At 32.1% G+C, this 25,859-nt stretch overlaps 1 protein-coding gene across 1 annotated transcript; it reads right to left on the bottom strand.

Moving 5' to 3' along the window:
• Positions 1–5,876: 5,876 nt before the first annotated feature.
• On the bottom strand, positions 5,877–25,462 carry LOC127082673 (uncharacterized). The gene is made up of 2 exons (XM_051022899.1): positions 25,348–25,462; positions 5,877–6,274 (listed from the first exon to the last, which is right to left on the bottom strand). Exons 1-2 carry the CDS (start codon positions 25,460–25,462, stop codon positions 5,877–5,879), a joined length of 513 nt encoding a protein of 170 aa, XP_050878856.1.
• Between the last annotated feature and the right edge of the window lie 397 nt (positions 25,463–25,859).

Raw genomic sequence — 25,859 nt, 5'->3', positions numbered from 1 at the left:
GAAATTAAGCAAACTTTCTTTAGAAACACACTAAGCCTAGATTTAGAGGAGGATCCCATTGAGTATAATGGAGGTGACGGGTGCCTAACACCTTCCCCTTACTTAAACGACTCCCGAACCTTAGCCTCTCACCCTTAGTTATTAGGTTTTATCATTATTTCCTTATTCCTTATGAACGAATAAAGGACGATGGTGACTCTGTGATTTTTCAGCCACGACTATAACTCCCCAAACTGCTTTCAGGATTACCGACTGATCCCACAAACCAACACGTGTCTTTTCAACATGTTTTGTCCTCACTCACATGCTTTTTGGGAAACTTCCCAGAAGGTCACTCATCCCAATACTACTCCAAGTCAAGCACGTTTAACTATGGAGTTCTTATTGGTTAGACTACCGAAAAGAAGATGTATTTTGTTAGTATAGGTAGTGTCAATTAATCCTTATAAGTTTTCCTTCAATCATGCAGTCACATACCTGTACAACCTCAGGATCCCTCTCATTCCAATATGAATTCGGTTTTTCCCTAGAAGCTACTAGGAGTATCTCATTGTCATGCCTCGTGCACTAACAACCACTCCCTCTCCCTCGGGTGTAACATGTAACCATTCTTTGGCCTCTCTAGCGTTACATGCCCACCAGCTTCCGCTTGGTTCATCCCCGAACCACATCGTACTGTGAGAGGTTTGACTCTGATACCATTTGTAACGCCCCAGACTGCTTTCAGGATTATCGACTGACCTCACAAACCAACACGGATCTTTTCAACATGTTTTATCCTCACTCACACGCTTTCTGAGAAACTTCTCAGAAGGTCACCCATCCCAATACTACTCCAAGTCAAGCACGCTCAACTATGGATTTCTTATTGGTTAGCCTACCGAAAACAAGATGCATCTTCTTTTCGGTAGCCTAACCAATAAGAAATTAATAGTTAAGTGTGCTTGATTTGGAGTAGTATTGGGATGGGTGACCTTTTGGGAAGTTTCCCAAAAAGCGCGTGAGTGAGGACAAAACATGTTGAAAAGACCCGTGTTGGTTTGTGTGGTCAGTCGATAGTCCTGAAAATTGTCTAGGGCGTTACAAATATTTGTAACGCCCTAGTCTACTTTCAGAATTACCGACTGACCCCACAAACCAACACGAGTCTTTTAAGCATGTTTTATCCTCACTCACACACTTTTCGAGAAACTTTCTAGAAGGTCACCCATCCAAATACTACTCCAAGTCAAGCACGCTTAACTATGAATTTCTTATCTGTTAGGCTACCGAAAAGAATATGTATTTTCTTTTCGGCAGCCCAACAGATAAGAACTTCATAGTTAAGCGTGCTTGACTTAGAGTAGTATTTGGATGAGTGACCTTCTGGGAAGTTTCTCAAAAAGCGTGTGAGTGAAGATAAAACATGCTGAAAAGACCCGTGTTGGTTTGTGGGATCAGTCGGTGATCCTGAAAGTAGTCTAGAGTCTTACAATAACCGTATCGATATATCCTTTTAATATGACAAAGAATCTACCATAATGGAGACCAAGATATTTGGTTTTCATAAGATAGTCGAAAATCCAAATGATGGTCTTCTAGTGCTCACCATTTAGATTGCTAGTAAAATCTACTCATTTTACTAATTGCAAATGCTATGTCGGGTCTAGTACATTACATGCACTTACATATTCCAATTGATCCACAACTCTTCCATCATTCTTGTGAAGTTTGACACTAGGATCAAATGGAGTACTCACTTTCTTGAAATTTAAGTGTTTGAACTTGTCAAGTACTTTCTCAATATAATGTATTTGACTAAGTTCATAACTCCCACTATTTCGCTTTACTTGATCCCTAAAAGTGTGTCAGCTAGTCCAAGATCATTCATCTTGAATGTGGAAGTTAGAAACCTCTTTGTTTCTAAAATTCCATTCATCTCATTGTTAATGATCAATATATAATCAACATAGAGATAAAGGAATATCACAATATTCTCACACAATTTTGTGTACAAATATTTGTCACAAGAACTAGATGAATAAGGTTTTTAGATAATCATACATGATGACGCAAGAAGGTTTTTAGATGAAGTGAGAGATGAAATTTTAAGCAATTTAAAGTACTATAGTATAAATTGCAATGAGTACTTTAGTTATGTTCACTCATTTGTCTCAACCTTCTAGAGCAACTTCATCGTTGATGTGCATGACACCTGTGATCTCTCCTTCTTTGATAATCTTTGTCTTCATCAAAGCTAAACTAGATATAAGATACATTTTTCACAATCTCCCCCTTTCTATGATGACAAACTCTTGTGTTCCTCCCCTTAAGCCTTGAATCTTACAATGACAGGGTCAAACTTTTGATGTCATTGTTTCAATGCTTGTTTTAATCCATAGAAGGATTTAACAAGTTTGCACACTTTTGTTCACTACCAAGCAATACATAATCTTCCAGATGCTCCATTTAAATCTCCTCATCGAGATATCTATTTAGGAATATTATTTTGACATCCATTTGATAAACTATAAGGTTATGCAAAGAAAGTAATGCAAACAAAACTCTAATTTCATTATGCTTGCTACTAGTGTATTTGTGTCAAAATAATCAATAATCCGTGGAGAACCTTCCTCACGAGGTTATTAATTTATGGGAATCTCGAATTCCTTATCCTCAATGATAAGATTATCAAAATTCCACATCTAGGATTCAATAATTACATTAAACTCCAAATTCAAAAGTCTATATGCTTTAATGTTAGGTGTATAGCCTACAAAAATATATTTGATCTCACGATGATCCAACTTGTTCTTTTTAGGGTCATGTTCTTATAACAAGCTACACACCTCCACACTCTAAAATAACTGATGTTTTGCGCTCTGCCTTTTCATACCTCGTATGGAGAAATGTCATTTTTTTCTTCAAAGTAATTCTATTCATTATATAAACATAAGGACTTTGTGACACAATAAATTTTATGTCATTATTCCATTGCGAATAAAATATTTAATAATAATTATTTTATTTTGAAGCTACACTTCTACTTGAATATATCTAAATATACTCAATGCATTAAATACATATAGCAATCGACAACAATGATCATAACTTTTAATTTATAAAGAGATTTAAAATAAAAAAGTCATATACACCATATTAACTAACACGGATTTATTTATATTTTATTAAAATAAATTTTTTAATGCATAGTTAACATATGCAAAATGAATTATATTTCACAACAACGTTCTATCTTATATCCATATAAGAATCACATTATAAAATTAACAATAAACCAAAATCATTAATATTTTCTATAATTTTTTTCATAAATATTTGTCAACTTTCAATAATAAAGAAAATGTACAAATTACTTTTAATATCAAGATGATCAAAAATAACTTTATATTAGCATGCACATATAATATATAATATGAGATAAGTAATTTTAAATTTAATAAGTTGTTGCATAAACAACACTAGAGTTGAACTATGTCATTCAAATTATTATTATAATTATTACTATTATTGTTATTACTATTATTATTATTACTATTATTATTATATCATTTTATATTTTCAATACATGAACCATAATTTCACATTTATAATATTTTTTAAAAAGTATTTTATCCATAAATAAATATATTATTCATCTTATTATTATATTTTAAATATTAATTATAAATCAATATAATTTTCTTATAGAAATAGACACAAACAAATATCAAAATAATAATCAACGTCAAATAAATAATTTATTTTAATGGTGAACAAACCAAAGAGTTAAGGCAAGTAAGATCTACAGTAGAAAATCAAGTTCAAGGATCAACAGTAGATCAACAAGCCTTTAAGAAGAAAAAATCTATTCCAAAATGTCCAATCGTGCTACTATTTCAACAAACCTATAAAAGAAAAAATGATATTCTGTTTAAAATGATTCTAAGTGAATATTAAACCGTCTTACTTAATTAATATTCCCATACTCTTATTTTTTACTTGGTTTAACGTGAAAGTAACGAAGACAAAGAATTTACAACAGAAGCTGAAATGTTCATTACTACTCGACAAAATAGAAAAGAAAAGGTATTGGATCAAGAAATCAAACATACAATTCTAAGTTATTGTTGTTAAGTGTTTTTTATTATATTAATGGTGAGATGGAATGTTAGGCGGTAGTGAACGGCCTTTATTAGATGGAATGTAATGTAATGATCATATTGATATAGAGTTTGTTTGTGAAAAATTATTTATGAAAGATTTCTATAATTTAGTAGAGCTATATTTTGCAGCAATTAAGTTACAATTTCACAATTTTCATCTATGTTCTTACAATTTAGTTACAATTTTTTGCAGCAATTTTATTTGATCTTGACAGAATCATCATGATCGAGGTAAGAACTTACCTCTTTATAAATATGATTTGTATTTAATTGTTTGGTGTTTGATTATAATAATTCTGTGTATCATAAAAGGTAACATTGAAATGAGAGAGAAAAAAATGGTTTATCTAAATTGATATAAGAAAAATTAATGCTAGTTGTGCACTGACATAGTTTCCGCATTGATATGTCACTTTCCAATGTAAAATGATCATTGTTTCACGGTTCAAGAATCCAATGTAAAATGATCATTTTTAAACCGGACAATAAAATACAATAAGTTGATAAAATAGATTAACATTTTTAATAAAATATATGTTTTAATAACTGATATACTTTTATAGTTATAACTGTGAAATTAAATATAATGTAATGTACATCATATTAATTAAAAGATAATGCACAAGTGAACTATTTGGTTGGTTATGACCTAAAAACGAACATTGTCTCATTCAAGCCTACTGATTGTTCTAAGTATTGAATGAGTAAATATTTTTATCTCATTAACATGTTAAACTGATAATAAAATTTATATTTTGTTTCATATTTCTGTAAGATCTTCTTATATTTTGTTTCATATCTATTTAAGATCTTCTCCAATTTTATTTTTAAGGATTTTTTTTAATTTCGTATATTTATTAAAACTGTCTTTATTATTTGGTGTCACACTTATGAAATTAATATAGCTTTTTTTGCTATTGAAGATAAAAAATAACGTATCTTATATTAATGGTGATAGAGTGCTTTATTAAATACTCATCTCCCATCGATCCTTCAAAATCTTAATGCAATGTCTTATTGTTTATGTCTTTCTCCTTATTTTCATTTACTTACAATTTAAACAATTTAATAATTAACAAATATCACAATTAAAATTCAATTAAATCTCTCTTTGCATGCCAAATATCAAACAACCATTGACCGCACAAAACAAAAAATATTTATTCATCATTCCACATTTCTCTCTCCCATTTTCTCTATTCTCCTCCCATTTATTATATTAAAATGTCTGCATATTTTTCTTCATTTTAACCACTTCATTTCAGATTTATGAAGGAAGAAAAATAATCCTTTAACTTCTTTGATTTGCATTTGAACTTTTAGATGAATTTTGGGTTTGGTATGTGGTACCTTAGTTGTTTCCTTTAGTTGTGTAGTGATTAACTAATTGAATGACATAGTGAGGTATTATTTAATTATAAATTAACATACCATTTAATATGTTTGACAAAGTTTCCTTTAGTTGTGGTACCTTACAGTGACATTTGTCTTACCTTTTACTTTTATTGATTTTCCAAAATAATTAACTTTCGGTTTTGTCAGGTAGTTGTAGTTGAATAAATATGTTTAAGCTTGATAAAGTTTTAAATTTTAGAAACATTTTAAAAATGATGCTATAGACACACAAAAACTAATATTATTTCAAAAGATTGAAATCAAACAGTACAGTTCTAGAATTACATAAGAAAAACATAGAAAGGCATATTACAATATTATTATTAATGATAATAATTAATTATTATCATTTTTAAGAGTAGCAGCAGGGGAGACAACGGTACCGCAAGGAGGGTGAATACACCCTTTCTCAGCGGTGGTAACAGCAGAGGCAGCAGCACCACAAGGAGGGTGAATACACCCTTTCTTAGTGGTGGTAACAGCAGAGGCAGTAGTGTCACATGGAGGGTGAATACACCCTTTCTTAGTGGTGGAAGCAGCAGAAACAGCAGCACCACAAGGAGGGTGAATACACCCTTTCTTAGTGGTGGAAGCAACAGAAACAGCAGCACCACAAGGAGGGTGAATACACCCTTTCTTAGTGGTGGGAGCGGCAGAGACAGCAACACCACAAGGAGGGTGAACACACCCTTTCTGAATGGTGAAAGCAGTAGAAACAGCAGCAGCACAAGGTTCTTGAAAAAGAGAAAAAAGGGAAAAGAACACAACAACAATAACAAGAACACTTTTCATTTTTTAAAATGGTTAAGAGTTTGGGATGATTAAGAGGTAAATGGGAGAGAGTATTTATAGGCAAATGGGAAGGGTATTTAGGTAAGAAACCAACTAGAGAATTTATTCTCTCCTTCTTCTGGCCGAACACAAATCAAAAACTTAAAAATGAAGGACATCTAATAAGAGAAAACTTGAACCCATGCCTATGTTAAGCCAAAATCATTTTCTTGTTTTTATTTTTGTTGCATTTTGCTCACATTCACGCTTGCACTATACAAACTGTAGAACTGTAGGCATTTATATCATACACTTGGATAAAGGAAAAAGAAATATTAAACCATAGTTAGAATCCTATAAAAACTCCTAAGGGGATTATATTAAATAAGATAATAGTATGGAATAAAATCCTTTGTTCATCTTTCTTTTAAATTTTTTATATTTTTATATCTTCATCTTATTATTTTAAATTTTAATATTATTTTTTACTATTTTAATGTCTTTTTTAGATTTTACTGTAGTAAACAATATTTTTCAATTATATAACCATATATATATATATATATATATATATATATATATATATATATATATATATATATATATATGAGTATGTGTTTTTAGTTTACTCAAAATTATAACATTTGAATGGAATATAATTTAATGATAATTAAAAAAATAATTAATTAACCATTGAATTATATTCAATTCAAAGGAGTAACCTAAACAAATTTATTCTTAGTTTACTCAAATATATATATATGGTATCTTTATTCATTTTATTTCTGTCAGTTTTTTTTCCAAAATAGATCGTATAAAATCTTTAAATTATTTGTTTTTTCTATATCAAAAAAGTGATTTTCACATTTATTTTATAAACTTTAATACAACCTTCGATTTAATTATAGATGGTTGAATTATTCCATTATTTTTTTTAACAAGAGAGTCACTCATTCAACATCTTCTATCATATAATTTAAATTATTAAACAAAAAGAAATTTATAAGTATTAAAAATTAATATGGAATTATTTTATTGAAATTTAAAATAAAAACAAGAAAAATGGTAGTAATTAAAGATTATTAATATCGTCAAAAAGTTATAGAATTTTTTTTTTCAATTTTATTAAAATTCATTGTTAGTGAAGTTAAATTTCAATAGCAAGAGAATTTTTCTTTGTGAAATTTTTTATGTAATTAAAATAATCATAATTAAAATTTTAACTATTTGAACAGACTAAAAACATATTAGATAGTAAGAAAATGTACAACAACAAAAAACAAACCAATAAATATCAGACATCAAACAAAGAACAAAATACCAAAACAATTATATAAGTGAGAGAGTAAGGGAACCGACCTACGGGGAGAAGATCGTCCCCGGTTAAACAGTAAGATTCGCCTCTTTTTTCCTTACTCCTTCTTGCCAATAAACTAATGTTGAATTCACTAATGCCACGTAACCTCATCCCACCTCCTTTAGCTCTAGCTATCTTATCCAAACTCAGCCAGTGAATTTTACCCTCCCCGTTCTTAGAACCCCACCAGAATCTATCCAACATTGCTTCAATTTCTTGACAACTTATCTCTGGCAGCTAATGATATAGGTCAAAATCGTCTGGGCAACAACCTTGATTAAGACCTCTTTTCCCGCTCTTAAGAGAAATTTCTCCTTCTACCCTTTGATTTTCTTCCAAACCCTTTTAGTAACTAAGGCAAAGATATCCATTTTAGATCTCCCTAACACAACTGGTAGACCTAGATACTTGAAATGGCTTGTCACAATATTAACTCACATCCTTGACCAAATCCAAATTTTATCACCATCACGAATATTTCGACTAAATGACACCTTCAATTTATTCAGATTCACCATTTGACGAAAATAGATTTGATATTTTTAGAGTACCTATTATGCTATCAGCTTCTTGAGAATTTTCACGAGCAAACAAAAGGTTGTCAATGACAAAAAGCAGATGCATAATCATTGGGGCCTTCCTAGCAACCTGAATCCCATAAACCCTTTTTCCTTATGCCTCTTTCTTCAAGAGACCTGAAAGACATTAATACATAAAATGAATAAGTAAGCTGATATGGGGTCCCCTTGTCGAAGATCCCTCTCAGGGGAGAAACTCATGTTTGGTTGCCCATTACTTTGCACATTGTAGGAGACAGTGGAAATGCAGTTTTTAATGAGGCTAAATGTAGCGGTAAATTCATGACCATCAAGCTATGGATAAACTTGACGTCAGTAAAACCAGAGTCGTCACCGCACTTTTATTGTTTCTAAAGGAAAAGGTAAAAGTACGAAAAAAAACCAATGATAAGAAGTTTTCAAATCAAAACTAATAGAATGTCAGAGATTACAGGTAAGGGGGTTGGTTACACAGAGGGGAGGTGTTAGAACCCAAAGTGTCCTATGTACTCTTAGGGAGCCCTTTTTGTGTGCAAGTGATTTGAGTATAAATGATGTTTGATAAAATATAAAGTGGGGGATGAGAAAAAGAATTCATTAATTATATTTTTGTGTTTGACAAGACCTTCAGTCATATGCCTACGTACCAACATAAAAATCAGGGATCAAAACCCTATAGTTTGTGGTAAAAAATTCAAATGAGGTTGGTGAATTGATTTTAACAAACGTTTAACAAGAAAAAAGGGCACAGAAAGGCCAAACATTTGAATGGGTTGTTAGTTCTTTTTTTTTTTAAGTTTAAGTCAATATGGTTAAGTTTATTTACAAGTCTGATTTAAGAAAAGAAGTTTAAAATTCAATGGCATAAGGGCAAAGTTTCTAATCATCAAAACATGTCTAAGTTTGAAATCACAAGCAAAGAAAGTTTTTGAAATGAGAGAGAGATTTTGAAATTAAAGAAAGTGGGAGGAGATGAAGAGGCTACCCTATGCAAAATTTAAAAGTTTAAGAGTTGAAAAGATCTGACCAATGGGATGCAATCCAACAGATAAGAATGTGATATAGAAATCCATTTTCCTTTGGACTTTGACAAGCAATAAGCAATAAGTAATGAGCAATATCTAGGCATCATGTGAAGGTCAAGAAATAAAATAAAGATAGACATAATATCCAAGCAAGCATTCCAATAACTAGAAGTCTTCCAATGTAGTAGATGAAATATTCCTTGATCAACTCAGAACAAAACATCAGACATAGATAATAATAACAAAATAACAATTAAGCACAAAGACAGAGTAGCAGATGAATCAAGGGCACTCCAGGTATTACATCAGATGAAGGCACAATCAAAGATAACTCAGTATTAGAATACCTCAAATGGCTCCTTTTGACAAAATGTTTTTCATCCCCTTCAGATGTAGATGTCTAAGTTTTTGGTGCCATAGGTTAACTTCATCTTCTTTGGATATCCATCATGTGGAAGTGTGGTTTGTTTCTTTAGAGGACCATAAGTAACAGTTGTCCTTAGACCTGACTCCCATCATTAGCACTTCATTTTTCTCATTAGTGACAATACACTCTGATTTTGTGAAGTTAACTTTAAGACCCTCATCACACAGTTGACTAATACTAATCAAGTTAGCAGTCAAACCTTTTGCCAACAGGACATTATCGACACATGGAAGTCCAATACATGATTGTCATCCAACCCCTTTAATTTCACCTTTATCCCCATCCCCAAACATGTATGTAGCGGTAAATTCATGATCATCAAGCTATGGATAAGCTAGAGATCAATAAAACCAGAGTCGCCACCACGCTTTTATTATTTCCAAGGGAAAAGGGAAAAAGCGCGAACAAAACCCAAAAGTAAGAATTTTTCAAATCAAAACTAATAAAATGTTAGAGATTACAGGTAAGGGGGTTGGTTACACAGAGGGAAGGTGTTAGCACCCAAAGTGTCCTAGGTACTCCTAGGGAGCCCTTTTTGTGTGCATATGTATTTTGTACAAAATGATGTTTACAAACAAATAAAATGGGGGGATGAGAAAATAATTCATTAATTATATTTTTGTGTTTGGCAAGACCTTCAGTCTTCTGTCTACGTACCAACATAAAAATGAGGGATCAAAACCTCGTAGTTCGTGATACAAATTTCAAAGTGGATGCATTGCTTTTAATAAAAATTAAGTTTGGAAGGCACAAAGGCCTAAAATGGTTTGAATGAGTTAGTTCTTTTTGTCTTTTTGAAAGTTTAAGTCAAGTATAATTAAGTTCATTTACAAGTTTGATTAAGAAAAGAAGTTTGAAAATGCAATGGCATAAGACCAAAGTTTCTATCTTTTGCAAAGTGGTCAAAGTTTATAACAGAACAAAGTTCAATCAAAGAAGATTTTAAAAAGGAGAGAGAGATTTTGAAATTAAAGAAATGGGAAGAACATGAAGAGACTAACCCTATGCACAAAATTAAAAGTTAAGAGTTGAAAAGATCTGATCAATTGGTAGCAATCCAATAGAAAAGAATGTCAATAGAAACCCAAATTACCTTGGACACTTAGAATCAAGCAACACACAATGCACAATTATATTAATCTGAAGAGTAAGGCATCAAATAAAGATAGCCATATCCAAGCTTAGCCACTCGATGATCTTCTTGAAGAGAGCCCATGTAACAGATGAATTCACAAGTCACAGGTTCAAAATAACAGCTTCACAATGATCATGTTGTAGATGAACTCAAAGAGGTCTTCAAAGATGTATCAGATGAAGTTTCAAATTGCAAGCACTTGGTTTCACAAAAGTTGGCATTGGCCAAGTTCTTTAGCATAGGAATGTTGCCTAAATTCTAAGTCCATTTGTCCAAGATCAAGCAAACAGTCCACACAAAAGTTTTTTAGGATTTTTGTTGTTATTATGTACATTAATGGTCAAAGACCACACAAACAAACAAAGTATACACAAAATGGAATATATCACACAATATGGTCCAAGTGGGCAAAGTGAAAATTGCATTAACATAAACAATTAGAATGGTATGAATAATGGCAAATGAATAAAGACTAAAATTAAATGACATTAAAGTAAATGGCTTGAAATTAAATGCTAGTTGTTAATGAGTTAGAAGTTAGTATTATTTTACTTTTTCTTTTTATTTTGTAGTCATTCTTTGGAGAACACTCAACACACTTATCACAAGCATGGATCCTTGAACCAAGACATCTTCCAAAGGAAGGAAAAAAAGGCCAAGTTTCCACACAATACCATGAAATAGGGGAGACTTACAATCTCACTAGCTAGAATGTTATGCCTTTTGTGTCACAAATTTAGCGCTATGTTAAGCAATCGTAATTGGACTCATGTAGAAGTCACAACTATTTGAGATCGGGCAATAGAATTTTGGTGTTAATGCATGTTAGAGACATAGTATAATGGATTATGATCATGAAACATACCACACACAAAAAGAATATGCAAAAGAGGTGGCCTAGTCTCACCCATACTTATGTTAATTTTTCAATCAACTAGCCTTAGGACTTTGAGATATCATAGGCCAAATGAGATGAATGCATAAAGAAGGGGAATGAGATGAAGAGGGAGTGGAATGGATCAAAACTCAAATTGGCCAAAGGAGGACTTTTACCAAATTAATATCATCCATTCATTTTGGTAGATGGAATATACATTCCATCAATCCCCTAAATCCAAGGATATTAACTTGACAAAGTCAAATCAACCTTGACCAAGGCCCAATAACAAGAGTCAAACTCAAGCAAGTCATCACAATTGGTCAACACAATTAATTGGCTTTTATTCAAATTAAAAAGACTAAAATAATACATTTAAATTAAATATGGTTTTTCAAATTCCTAAAACCTCATCAAAACACCAAAGAAGTGGCCATGAGATTTATCCTAGGTCAAACAAGGTCAAAGGACCTTGGAGAATTTTTTTTAGAATTTTTAAAGACTTAAAAGTATTTTTAAAAAATTAAAAACAATCACAAAATCAATTAAATCATGAAAAATATTAATAATGATCCAAAAATAATTTTAATTCAAAATATGAAAGAGGAAATTATTTGAATTTTTTTGGTGAAACTCTCATTTTTTTGGATCAATATTAAAATTGATATGAATTAATGAAAATAAACTAATTAAAATGAAAATCAGAAAATATCAAAAAAGGTGGACCACTTGATCTGCCTCATTAATTGAGGTGGCAGCTCAAGTGGTGGAGAGCGCGCATTCCACCAAACACATGAGTCAGCATGCTGCATGGATGGTAATCACAATGGACGCGTGAGATTAAAACAATTCACCTGGATCATGTGGCTGGGAGACGTGCCAACGCACCGCCGGAGCTGTAACTCCGGTCTTCTTCTTCGGTGGACCTCACCAGACTGGTCCACCCTCAACCATTACCAAAATGAAAAAGGAGGACATGATCTGAAATAAAAAATGGTGTAGAGCACGAATCTGACCTTAATTTTAACTAACTCCACATATATAGAAAGATATGAGGAGTTGAATTTTGAGGTGTGTCAACTGAGTTGCTTCGATTTGACCTCTAAGCAACTCAATCTTCTTGCCTACATTGGCGTAGGACTTCAGACAACCAAAGATCCAAGAGATTTGAGTAGAATTGAGTGAGAATCGAAGAGATGAAGTTTTCTGAAAATTACCTTCAATGCTATACAGATCTTGATGTTGCTTGCTTCAAACACGATCTGCTCACACTTGAGAAGCTAACATGAAGTGATTGGAGAGGTTGCAAGGCTGTGGATCCTAGAGTTCTTGAATCTCCAACAGTTGAGATTTAAACTCAAATTTCAAATTGAAATTTCTCAGGTTTTCCTTTAGAATGAGAGGGTTTGAATTGGGGAGCAAAGCTGGCGCACAAGGTGTCCTTCAAATGAGATCATAAGCCTCCTATTTATAGCCAAAGGGAATGATATTTGCACACTTAAAAATCTGTCCAAAATGGGCAATGTGAATGGCACGAGTGCATGGGCATGTATAGACCCATGATGCAATGCATTTAGGTCCAAAATGATTCATGTTGAAGTCTGAATGAAGCTTGAATGCATTAAGGGGGGGGGGGATTTTATATCTAAGAAGTGGGAGGAGATGAAGAGATTACCCTAAGCATAAAATTAAAAGTTAAGAATTGTAAAGATCTGGCCAATGGGATACAGTCCAACAGACAAGAATGTCATATAGAAAACCCATTTACCCTTTGAACTTTGAGTCAAGCAATAATCAAGTAGAAATTAGCAATATCCAGAAATTATGAAGATCAAGGCATCAAATAAAGATATCCACATCCAAGCAATCAATCCAAAAGCTAGCAGTCTTCTTTGTCTTCTCATGTATCAGATGAAATATTCCTTAATCAACTTAAAGCAAAGCATCAGACACAAGGTCAAAATGACAATTAGCACAAAGACAGAGTAGTAGGTGAATTCAAACAAGATCCAAGGCTTGCATCAAATGAAGGCTTAGTTCACAATAGCTTGGTCTCAAAATGATGGCATTGGCCAAGTCCTCTTTGCATAAGGAATGTTGTCTAGTTCTAAGTCCAAGAGTGCAAATCAAGATCAACAGTCCACCATACATTTTTTAGGGCTTTTGTTGTTATTAAGTATTTTAAGGTCATAAAACCATAAACAAAACAAAAAATGCACAAACAATATATACAATCACAAGAAATGGCTCAAATGGGAAAAGGGGAAAATGAAATAAACATAAACAAGTTAAATGAAATGTAAATGGCAATGAATGATAAATGACTGAAATTTAAATTGTATAAAGTAAATGACTTGAAAATAAAGCAATATTAACAAGAATTAGTCAAGTGTTAGTCAATGGTTAGTCAGGTGTTAGTGATGTTTTTTAATTGATGAAGTCATTCTTTGGAGAACACTCAACCATCATTCACAAGTATGAATCCTTAAACCAAGACATCTTCCATGAGAAGGGATCCAACTTGGATAATTCAACAAGTATGCCACTAGCTCTCATGAAAGGAAAAAAGGTCAAGTTTCCATATAATACCATGAAGAATGGGAGACTTACAATCTCACTTACTAGAATGTTATGCCTTTAGGGTCATATTTAGCTCTATGTTAAGCAATCGTAATTGGACTTATATAGAAGTCACAACTATTTGAGGTCGGCCAATAAAAATTTAGGTGTTAATGTATGTTAGAGATTTGGTATGAAGAACCAAACTCCTAAAACATACCACACACTAAAAGAAAAGATCCAGAGGGATGAACCTATCTCAGTCATACTTGTATTGGTTCATCTGACACAAGGTCATTGATGAACCAATTAGCCTTAAGACATTAGAGATTTCATTGGTCAAATGAGGGAATGGGAAAGAATAGGGATGAAGATGAAGAGGGAAGGAAAATAGAAACACAAATTAACCAACGGAGGACTTTCATCAAATGAAAATCATCCATTCATTTTGGGAGATGAAATGTATATTTCATCAATCCCCTAAATTCAATGGTTTTGATCCAACAAAAGTCAAATTAACCTTGACCAAGGCCCAAAGAGAAAGTCAAACATCACAAGACCATAAAAATGACTCAACATAATTTTCACACATTTCATCAATTAAAAATCCATTTAAAAATGAATCAAAATACATTTTAATTTTGTCAAAACCTAAAACCTCTTCAAAACACCAAATATGGCCAAGAGATTTATGCTAGGTCAAACAAGGCCAAAGGATCTTAGACAAAAAATTTCATAATTTTTGAAAAGTCAAAAGTAATTTTAAACAATTAAAAATATGCACAAAAATATTTCATTCATTAAAAATATAAAAAATAAATCAAAAAATTAATTTGAGATTTTTGGTGAAAGTCCCATATTTTTTGGTGAAAGTCCCATATTTTTTGGATTAAAAATAAAACTAATACAAATTAAACAAAATAAAAGGATTAAACATAAAATCAGAAATTAAAATAAAATAAGAAAAAATAAGGACCATCATATCTCCCTCATTAATTGATGTGACAGATCTGATGGCCACACACGTACGTTTCATGATGGACACAAGTCAACATGTTGTACGCGTGGTAATGCAAACCAAGGGTCCATATTAGAACATTCAAACATGATCAGATGGTTAGGAAGCGTGATAACGGTCATCTTCTCTGGTGACCTCCACCGGGCTGGTCCAACTTCATCTCAATGGAAGATGAAAAACAAGGACACTATTTCAAAGAGAAAATACTCAGGATCACGAATCTGGTCTCAATTTTCTCCAATTCCAAGTATATAAAACGTTACATGGATTTGAATTTTGAGGAACATGAACTGAGTTGCTTCGATTTGACCTCAAAGCAACTCAATCTTGTTGCCTACATTGGTAGGACTTCAGCCAACCAAAACTCACCAAGAATGATGAAGAATTGAGAGAGAATCGAACAGATAAAAATTCTGGAAAGCCACCTTTGAAGGATCTTGAAACTTGCTTGATCTTGCTTCCAATTGGCTTGGCTTGACTTCAGAAGCTTGCGGAAGTTGAATTGGATCAAGGAAAGGCTTGGATTCTTGGAGTTTCAATCTCAAAACAGAAGGAGATTTGAAACTCAATTTTCAAATGAAAACCTTCAAGATTTTCCTATGATGGTGAGGGTTTGGATTGCAGGTTCAAAGCTTGGGCAAGGTGTCCTTAATTCTGAGCAATGAGGGTCTTATTTATAGGCAATGCAATTGCTTTATACACATTTCCAAAATTGGCCAAAAATAGTAATTCATCTTTGCATGCTTGAATGGGCGTATGATAGGCCCATGAAATGATGTGATTAGGTCCAAAATTACTCATGTGCAATGCTGAAAGTGTGTCATGTGATCATGAAATGGTAATTGAAATGTGAATGTCAAATTCATCCAAATGAAGCTTTATGAAGAACCCATGCGCAAGTCCTCCAATTCTTGGATAAATGAGATGATCTTGGACTTTTTAGAAAGTCGTGATCAAGGGGAACAACTTTCATGTTGAACACTTTTCCATTTTAATCTTGTATCATGATGAATTTTGAGGTGGGAGTTTAGAAAATCAAACAGATTTGAAAATTTTCTAGGTACCAAGTCAAATGTTCACTTCTTCCACCTTGAATAACTTTTTCTATGGGCTTCAAATAGAAAACATTCCTTCATAAAAGTTGTAGATATTTCAAACCTATTCAATTTTGTCACAAATTTAACCTTATTTAGACTTTTCATGGAGGAGTTATGCATTTTAGAAGTTGAGGAAAATCACTTGTTCATTGGTAATGTCCCAAAATGACCTATAATATTTTCTCTTGGTACATGCATTTTCAACTTGAATTTTAATTTCTTCCAATAATAAAACTTGGGGAGGAAATCTAGAATTTTATCATTAAACTTGAATAACTTTCATCCCATAAGAATTGATTAATTTATGGTCTTTGGAAGTTGACATCCTAACTAGGGTTTAGACAAAATGACCTATAACCTTTCACCATAAAAAATGACTTTCCAAGCAAAACTAGCTCTTTACTGCAACACAAAAGTTGTTTGTAATGTCATAAGGCATAACGTTTCTCTTGGAATCATTTTCATATGACAAAAATTGTAGGAGACATGGTCTTGTGAACCCCAGTTTTGACTAGTTGACTTTCTCTGGTCAACCACCATGAACCATCTTGTAAAATTGAAATTATCTTGATATCTTGGACTCATGGAGGATCATATATGTATAATATAATGTAATATAAAGTATCCTTAAAATATTTGATCAAATGGTGAAGAAACTTACCGAGGAAGTCACACAAGATACCTAGATGAATTAGGGCTTCCAAAGCAAACAAGCTTCAAACTCTTGATGAATTCTTGATTAAAATGATAAATGGTGATCATGGGGATCCATATATGATACCTAGATTCAATGTGAACCATCTCTTGATTAGCATCGTTGCATGGAGGGTCTTAAACCCTAGATGCGAGCTTGATGGAGCATGGGTGGACACACGTACTACCTACAAAAGAAGTAAACTATACATTGACATATTTTTGGTATTTTGGTTAGTAAACAAAGAAAAACAAAGTATGATACAATCAAATGTGCTTGGTGACCTCTCCTAATGTAAACCCAATGAATGAGGGGTCAGGAGGATGCCAAGGTGTGATCCGAAAGCTAATGCATATGATGAGATAGCATGAGGATCTTAGGATCAAAATTGGGGTCTTACAACCCTTATATTTGTATATATCAATTATTTAGCGGGAGTTAAGTTTCATACTCGTTCAAGAGAAGCACACAGGGGAACAACCAACGAACTTTATTCGTGATACCTTCAGACACACATAGGAAAGGCATTATAAGATTTATAGACTAGCATTGGAGGTCTTGATTACAACAAGAAATCTCATATTCTAATTCTAAGGATAATGTATGTTGGTAAAAACTAACTACCCAATCCACCAAATCTTGAAGAAGTCGTGTTTATCAGGAAGAATGGTTTCATGGTCATCCAAGACATTCGACTATGATATTCATTATGTGCATTGATGTAGCGTTAAGTCATAAGTATTGGTCAACTTTTGGGGGGAGTTCGATTTTCCATTAGGCAAGAGGTTCACCATGTCTGGATATTATTTATGGACTGAGCTTCAAATCTAAAAATAAGTGGTGTTAGAGTTGTGCTAGAAGGCCAAGACATCATCCTCGTAGAGAAATCATAAGGTTTGAGTTTTAAAGCCAACAAAAATCAAGTTGAGTATGAAGCCTTCATCATTGGTATGAATCTCGCCATTGAAATGGAGCTTCAAATCTCAAGGCCTGGAAAGACTCACACCTGGTCGCAAATCAGGTCACTAAGGAGTATCAAGAAAATGAGGCACAAATGATCACATATCTCACCAAGGTATGAAACTTATCTAAATGTTTCAAGTTATTTGAAATAATATATATATGCCCAGAGAACAAAAATCTCAAAGAGATCTCCTCTCGAAGCTCCCCAGTACTAAGAAGACATGCCATAAGTAGACGAACATACAAGAAACCGTAACATGAAGGACAAATTTCAAAGGCTTATTATTCATCAAAAAAAGTTCACATTATTTAATATTTTACTTGTATATGTAGATGATATTATTTTAGTAGGTGGTTCTCTTTTAGAATTGCAGACCATGATAAATACATAAAGAAACCTTTAACAAAGCTTTTAAAATCAAAAATCTTGAAAAGTTCAAATACATTCTTGAAATAGAGGTTGCTCACTCTAAGCATGGAATTTTCTTATGTCAAAGATTTTTTTTTTAATTTCCTTCAAAACTCAAAGATGCTTTGCTCTAAAACTTGTGAAAAGGAATAGAGATAGCTCACTCTAAGCATGAAATTTTCTTATATCAAAGGAAATATTTTTTGAATTTCCTCCCAGACTCAAAGATGCTTTACCCTAAAATTTGTTTTCACACCTTCTAATCCATCTTCAAAATTGCTTCAAGACAATAGCTCAACATGTCCTTACTTTCTTCCTCAAGTTGATTCTCAAATATTTATTTGCAAACTATTTCAATATTGTGTTGTGAATGGTTATTGATTATTCTTATTGGTATAAAATAGTTATATTGTTGTACATTGCATATTGATGTACATTGCATATTGATGCTTAATTGTCTTAAATTTAAATGTCAAGAGAGAAAATAATTATTTTTTTTTAAGAATAAGCTTTGTTAAAGTTTACCATGTGAACAAATTCTTTAGAGGATAGCAATTTCATCTTCTACCATAGGATCAAATTGTATAATTAAAAACTTAGAGTTGATTAAAGAAACTTGACAAACTAGACTGGAGTATATATCATCAATAAAGCATTATATAAATGCTTCTATGACCGTGTTTAATAAATATTCCATATTCATCTATTACTTCAGAGAATCATTTCTAAATTTTTTTTACTCTTCCCAAAGATTAGATAACCATAAATTTCATTAAAAGAAATCTACATATATATTAAACGTGTGACAACAAATGTTTAATAGCAAATTTATTCTCTTTCGTTGAATTGAATCATGAAAACTAAAGGAACGAGTATTGCTCGTTTAACATAATATTCTTTATGTATTCTAACTTATTATTGTTAGCTCACACAAGTCTCATTTTTTTTGTGTGTGATCCTTATAACCAGGTGTTTTGACTCATTTTTCTTACCGTTATGAATATTTTGTAAAATATTATATTAAAACTATTTTAATTTGTAACTAGAATAAGACTTGCGCGAAGGCAGAATTGACATCAGTTTATTTAAATAAAACTATAAAATATTGATTTTAGTTTTGTAATTGAGCCGATAAGAGACATGATAAAAAGAGAATAAAATTTTTAATGAAATGATTTTTTTTGAATAATAGAAGTACAAATAACACATCACAATTTAATTTTAAAATATAAAATAATTATAAAAATTTCAATAATTTTTTTATATTTTTTTTCAAAATATTTCTTCTTCATTATTTTATAGATGAAAGACATGCTACATTTAAACGACTCACCGTCTAGATAATTATATATGACAATTAACATAAAAATCTTACATGAAGCTCTCCATTTTGCATTAAATTTGTAGTATAAAAGACAGTGAATCTGATTGTTGAATGATTCTTTATGAATTTATATGATTTGGAATTTTAAATATGCCACGTGTTTTTCTTTTATCGCTTATTTTCCTTTATTATACCATTAATTTGTAACATTTATAATTGATTTAATTTAATTGAATTAGATCTTTGATTTCAATTATTTAAAATTTATCAATACATTATAGAACATTTTTATATAAAGAGTTATAAACAATAGATGAAAATTTATAGTTTAATTTTTTAATATTTATGTGCAATTATAATTTAAAATAATATTTTTGAAACAATTTGAAGTATATATTTGTTTATTTAAAAATTATAAGTTAATTTTAAAAGGATGGTTTGATAATTTTTTAAAACATTTTAATGAGATTAAATATTTGAAGTTAAATTTTATAACATGTAACAGCATTTATAATAAACAATTATATTTTAAAAAAACATTAAAGTATTTGTTTGTTTATTTATAAATGTATTAATTTCAATCATAAGAAATATATTTTTTGCATGACGAAACAAATTTGTTAGTCTAGGAGTGATTATTTTTATGATAAATGTGCATGAGTCAATGTTGCTTCTATGATAATAATATGCAGATTGATTAAATATTATACATGTGGACAGAAACTTACATAAAAAAATCTGGTAAACATGAAACAAGAGAGTGTGTTGTGCATTAAAGCATTGTCCTTATTTCATTGATAAGGAGTAACATAATATTGAAGGACAGTGATATAAAGTCACTTTCACATACCTTAATATATGTAACTGAGAAATTAGTACTCTTTATTTTATAATTATCATGTGATCAGCTTTACCTTATAGAAACATGAATTTTCACGTTTTTTTTTTATGTATCAGTATGTTTACAAAAATAGAAAAGAGAGTTAAAATGATGCTCCACCCGTGACCACTCATAATAACTAATATGGAAAATAAGTCTACTTTGTATTTTGTCACTTAGTAATAATTTAAGAGATTAATTGAAATACACTGTCAGTGTAAAAAGATTTTACACCATCACTTAATTATAGACGTTGGATATTAAAAGAAGTTTGACTTTTATTTTAAAAATCTATAAAGTAATACAAACGGGTGATGGTGATGAATCGACGGTGTAAAACTTTTTACACTGACAGTGTATAGTAATTAATCTCATAATTTAAAGGTTTAGTTTGGAGAGGCAATGTGTATTATTGTTTCTTATATTTTTATAATGATTATTGTGTGTTGCCATTATTTTAATTTTTATTGATTAATATCATTCTATCACGCTCACATACTACATAAATATAACAATAATTTAAGAAAAGGTTTAAACATAAATTATACATTTTACTATATGAAATTATTATATACATCTGTTTTTTTTTTACTTTAGAAATAGGTAAGAGTTGGTTAATGATTTAGATATCTATTAAATAGTGGAACTCATAATAGTTACGGTTAAAAATAATAGGATAGGTATATTCTTAAGTAAATATATGCTTTGAATATGTTAACGTGACATCTCAAGAATTGTTTCTTAAACTTAATGCATATGCTTTGATGTTGTATACATATACCACTAGATCAATTGTTGTCTCGTCTGTCATGACAAATCTCATCATACACACACAAGATATAAACTTCATTAAATGGAAAATTGTCCTAATGGCTCTCAATATTTACTTAACTTCTTTATTATTATTTATAACTACTCAATCTGAATCTGTGACAACCTGTTATTATTGTTACATTTTTTCTTATAGCTAGCTGTTCACAAAATTGAGAATCAACTTAACTTATTACAATCTCTGTGAGATCGATAGTTTACTTATACATCACATGCTACTATTTGACTATACATACATGACAATCATTAATATGTTCATCTACTCCATTATAAAATCACCACCTATTACTCTCCTTCTATCTTCTTTAGCTCTCAACACCATGAATTCAATGCCATTACCTAATAGTCCGATATAACGACTATTAACCAACACAAAGCATTAAGTTCAAACTATTATAAATCAACAAGATTCCCCACCGATCAATACTACTATTCGTGTTGATATAGAACCTAACCTCGTCTATTGGCATTACTACACAATAGATGACTTTCTTGGATCTAAAAATGATAAGCACCTGACACAACAAGATCTTGGGTTCTTATTCAAAGTGCTTCAACACATGGTGTGAGCAGGATGAATGACTCAACTGAATAGCAGGGGATGGATTGCACATCCCTTGTATCTGCCAATGCCTTTTCACTTAGGAGGTCTTTGAATGTACAAGGCACAAAATTAAACAATCACAAACATTGCCTCTTAAGGAGGGCTTCAGACAGGTGCCTGCCAACATACCATGACAGGTCTTCCAGACTACATGAAGTCAGAGGTCATTACCTAAGTGGTATGCCAACCACAAGCAAATCAAAGCAAAGTTCAAATGAACTTAAAGCAACTTAGGTACCTTTGTAAACAACTAAACAAATCAGTACAATACTCAGACAAACAGACAACAGTTAATAGTTCTCAACAGACAGACAAATCCAATATGGATAATGAGTAAGCCACAAGGCAAACACTTAAGTGAATTATCATCAAAGCCTACAAAACAACCAAATGTTAGCCAACAACAAATGACCAAACTCAAATGAAGGAGCAACATCAATCATGGAGATGCATACTTGAACCTGAAATTCACAACTCAAATGGTAAGTCCAAACCACTAGGTCAAAGCCTAGGGTCAAAAGTGAATCAAAAGCTAAAACAGAAGCTCATATTCAACACAAAGCATGTTTATTCAATCAAGAACAAGTCCTAAAAAGGACCAAAACAAAATCGTCATGCAAAGGCATTTCATGTGCAAGGGAAGTCAAAGACCAATTCAAGGCATCCAAATGATCATCAGGAATGAAAATTCCAAATCAAAACAGAAATGATTCAAACAATTATGGAAAAAATCATGAGCAATCAACACATCCAATATGATCATCATACCAAAAATCAGAAACATCCAAGGTCATTTGATATGGAAATTAAATTGCACAAGTAAGACAACCAAATGTGTGACACAAATTGTCACACCATACAAACATATGTGTAAAACAGAAATGGTGAATGAGAAAAATACCAAACCAAGCCTCAAAGGTCCATCAATATGTCAAGAAACATCGTACAAAATTTCAAAGCATTTGGATTAAAATCAAGCATTTCACAATGAGATGAGTAAGGCAAGGTCACACATGCACCTATCTTCAAAGAGTCTAACACAAATCCAAAACCATCCATGCACAACTTCAAAATTCATTATCATAAAAAAAAACTAGACAAGCAAAGGATCATGCTGCAAAAAATTGGGAATTAATTGGATCAATATTCAATTAGTTATGCATTTTCTAAGTTAGCAAAAAAAATAAAATTAAAATGAAGCATGGCATGTGAAATGTGGAGGGAAAGCATAAAATGGAATGAAGTTTGAAATAATGTCACACGCCAAACTCGAACACGGTACATTTTCAAAAGGTGAAGCGCGCCAAGCATGAAACGCTGCCATTTCATTTAATGTGTGGCAGGTCAAAGCGTAGTTGGCACGGTCAGACTAAATATGAGCCTATCAATTCGCTTGCAAGGCAACAACGTGGACCAATAGGATACAAGCCCTAGGCCAACGTGGAAATAACCAGATCTGTCGCTAACATGGACGAACGGACGCTAACAGGATGATCTTCATCTTCTTCATGAAGATGAAGATGAACAGTAACATGAACTTTTAGCCAATTTCCAGAATTTTCCAGAAATCCAAAACAAGTATATCATATCAAAGATCCTTCCATGGTGATTACAGATCAACAAACAACTAAGCTTAATTCATCATAACAAGAGAGAATCGAGCAAGAACATTTCAACATATCAAACTTAAATCACACATATCTCATGTTATAGTGCATCATTTCATGTGATTTTTTCATCAGAATCATCAGCAAACAAAGATCTACACAAATATACACATGGATTGGCAAATAATTGAGATCGAATTTTCACCTTCTTGAAGATCAATGTGAAGAAACAGTAGGTTCAGGTCCTCATTCACGCCCAGATCCACTCTATCAACTCTAATATGAAGCTTTGTGTAGGTATGGATGCTTGATTCCTCTTGATTCCAACTCAATTTTGAATTTCCATCATCACTTTCAAGCTTGTGGTATGCACGATTTTGAGCAGAAATCCACAAAATGCACGTTGAATCACACTCTAAACTTCACCAGGATCCACAATTCACCAAGATAAATGGTGCTTATGTGAGAAATTTGAAGTTCTTTGTGAGAGAAAGTTTGGATCAAAACTCAAAAACTAGATCTGAAACTGTGTGTTGTGATTAATACAGTTGCAATTAACCTTATATACCTCCTCTTAATTAATCTGAAATTAAATTTAAGCCAAAGCTAATTGAGATTAGAAGAATACAAGGTGTATGCACCAATTTACATTTTCACCTCATGCATGGGAAACACACGTGAACAGTACACATCAAGGGTCCAAATTCACTCCAAATCAGCCCATGCACACATTGGAAATGGAATTACATGCATGTGATCAACCAATTTTAATTTTGGCAATTTTCCTTCAAAAACTTCATGAGTAAGCAAGTGATCATATGTTCAAATTTCATGCAATGTGATGAGGTATTTGGAAAATTCATGTCATCAGGAGAATTGTGCAAAAAGGAGCACTCAAATTGGAGTCTTGGTTCAAAAGATATGGCCATTTGAAGTTTCAAGCACACTTTGCCATGATTTGATCACATCTCCTCAACCATTCATCATAAATTCATGATCTTGGACTTTTTGGAAATGGGAGAGAAAGGTATTCAACTTTCATGTTGGAAAAAATTTCATTTGAAGCTCCTTTGATGTTGGAAAGTTGAGTTGAAGTTGGTCCAAAAACTTGCCATTTTTGGAAACTTGAAATTACAGGTCACTTTCCATTTTGGGAAACTTTTGATCTGGCTTCAAAATCTTCAAGGTAGATGTTTGACATGTTGAATGAACCTATTTGGGACATGAATGAAGTTTCTCAAACCATTTCTCCACCTCCTAGCTCTCAGTTGACTTGCAGTTGACTTTTATGGGCCTCAGATGATTTGGACATGTACTGATGACTTTTGAGCCTCTAGCCTTTGGTCAAGTTGCTTCAAAATGATCCTTGATTCACATGAGCTCTCTAGAACAACCATAGGGCCTTCATATCAAGGAAATGCTTGGTCTCTTGCACAGATGACTTCTCCTTGATACCAGTCTTGACTGATGAGATGCAACATGATATGCAATGACAATGCAATGTTAATGTGATGTTAGTGACCTAAAAATGAAATGAATATACAAATGGGAGGTGCAAATTTGAGGTGCTACACTTTGTTGTTGGCAATCATTGTCTTGTTTAAATCTTCACCCTCCTTCTTGACCTTTCTATTAGTTTATGGAGTCTTCTTATTGGGTGAAACAGACTTACTTTCCTTTGGTCGTTTGGCCCGCCTAGGTGGTTTCCCAACCTCTGAAGGAATAGGAGATTCTGGGAAGGCATTGGATGTGGGCAATTCACGCGTGCCGTAAGAAGAATCCCCCATAGTAGGCAAATGGTTTACCTGTTGCGGAAGATGATGTATATACTTAACTCCCCGTGAAATTTGACATCCTGGAGGGCATGATGACATACTGCCATTAGCCAAAGTGTTTTCTCGAAACTGAAGGGTTGCTGTGGACTTTGATATTGTAATGTATGGACTTGTCGGTAATGACTAATAGTGTTAAGGTGTGTATGGTGATTGATAATGCGAAAGGAAGTGTATTGGATTTGTGGTAATTTGGTATGTAGTATGAAATTATAATGGAATGTTTGAAATTGTGCTTGAAATTGGGCTTTGATTGTTCATTAGGATTGTACTTGTAGGATTTATGTAATATGATGAACTTGTAAGAAAATGTTGTGAAATGTAATTTGGAACATGACTTTGTAATTTATGG

The sequence above is a fragment of the Lathyrus oleraceus genome, chromosome 5 (genome assembly GCF_024323335.1).
Source record: "Lathyrus oleraceus cultivar Zhongwan6 chromosome 5, CAAS_Psat_ZW6_1.0, whole genome shotgun sequence".
Lineage (NCBI taxonomy): Eukaryota > Viridiplantae > Streptophyta > Magnoliopsida > Fabales > Fabaceae > Lathyrus > Lathyrus oleraceus.
Note: the sequence above shows the minus strand (reverse complement) of the source record. Positions and strands in the feature narration are given on the sequence as shown.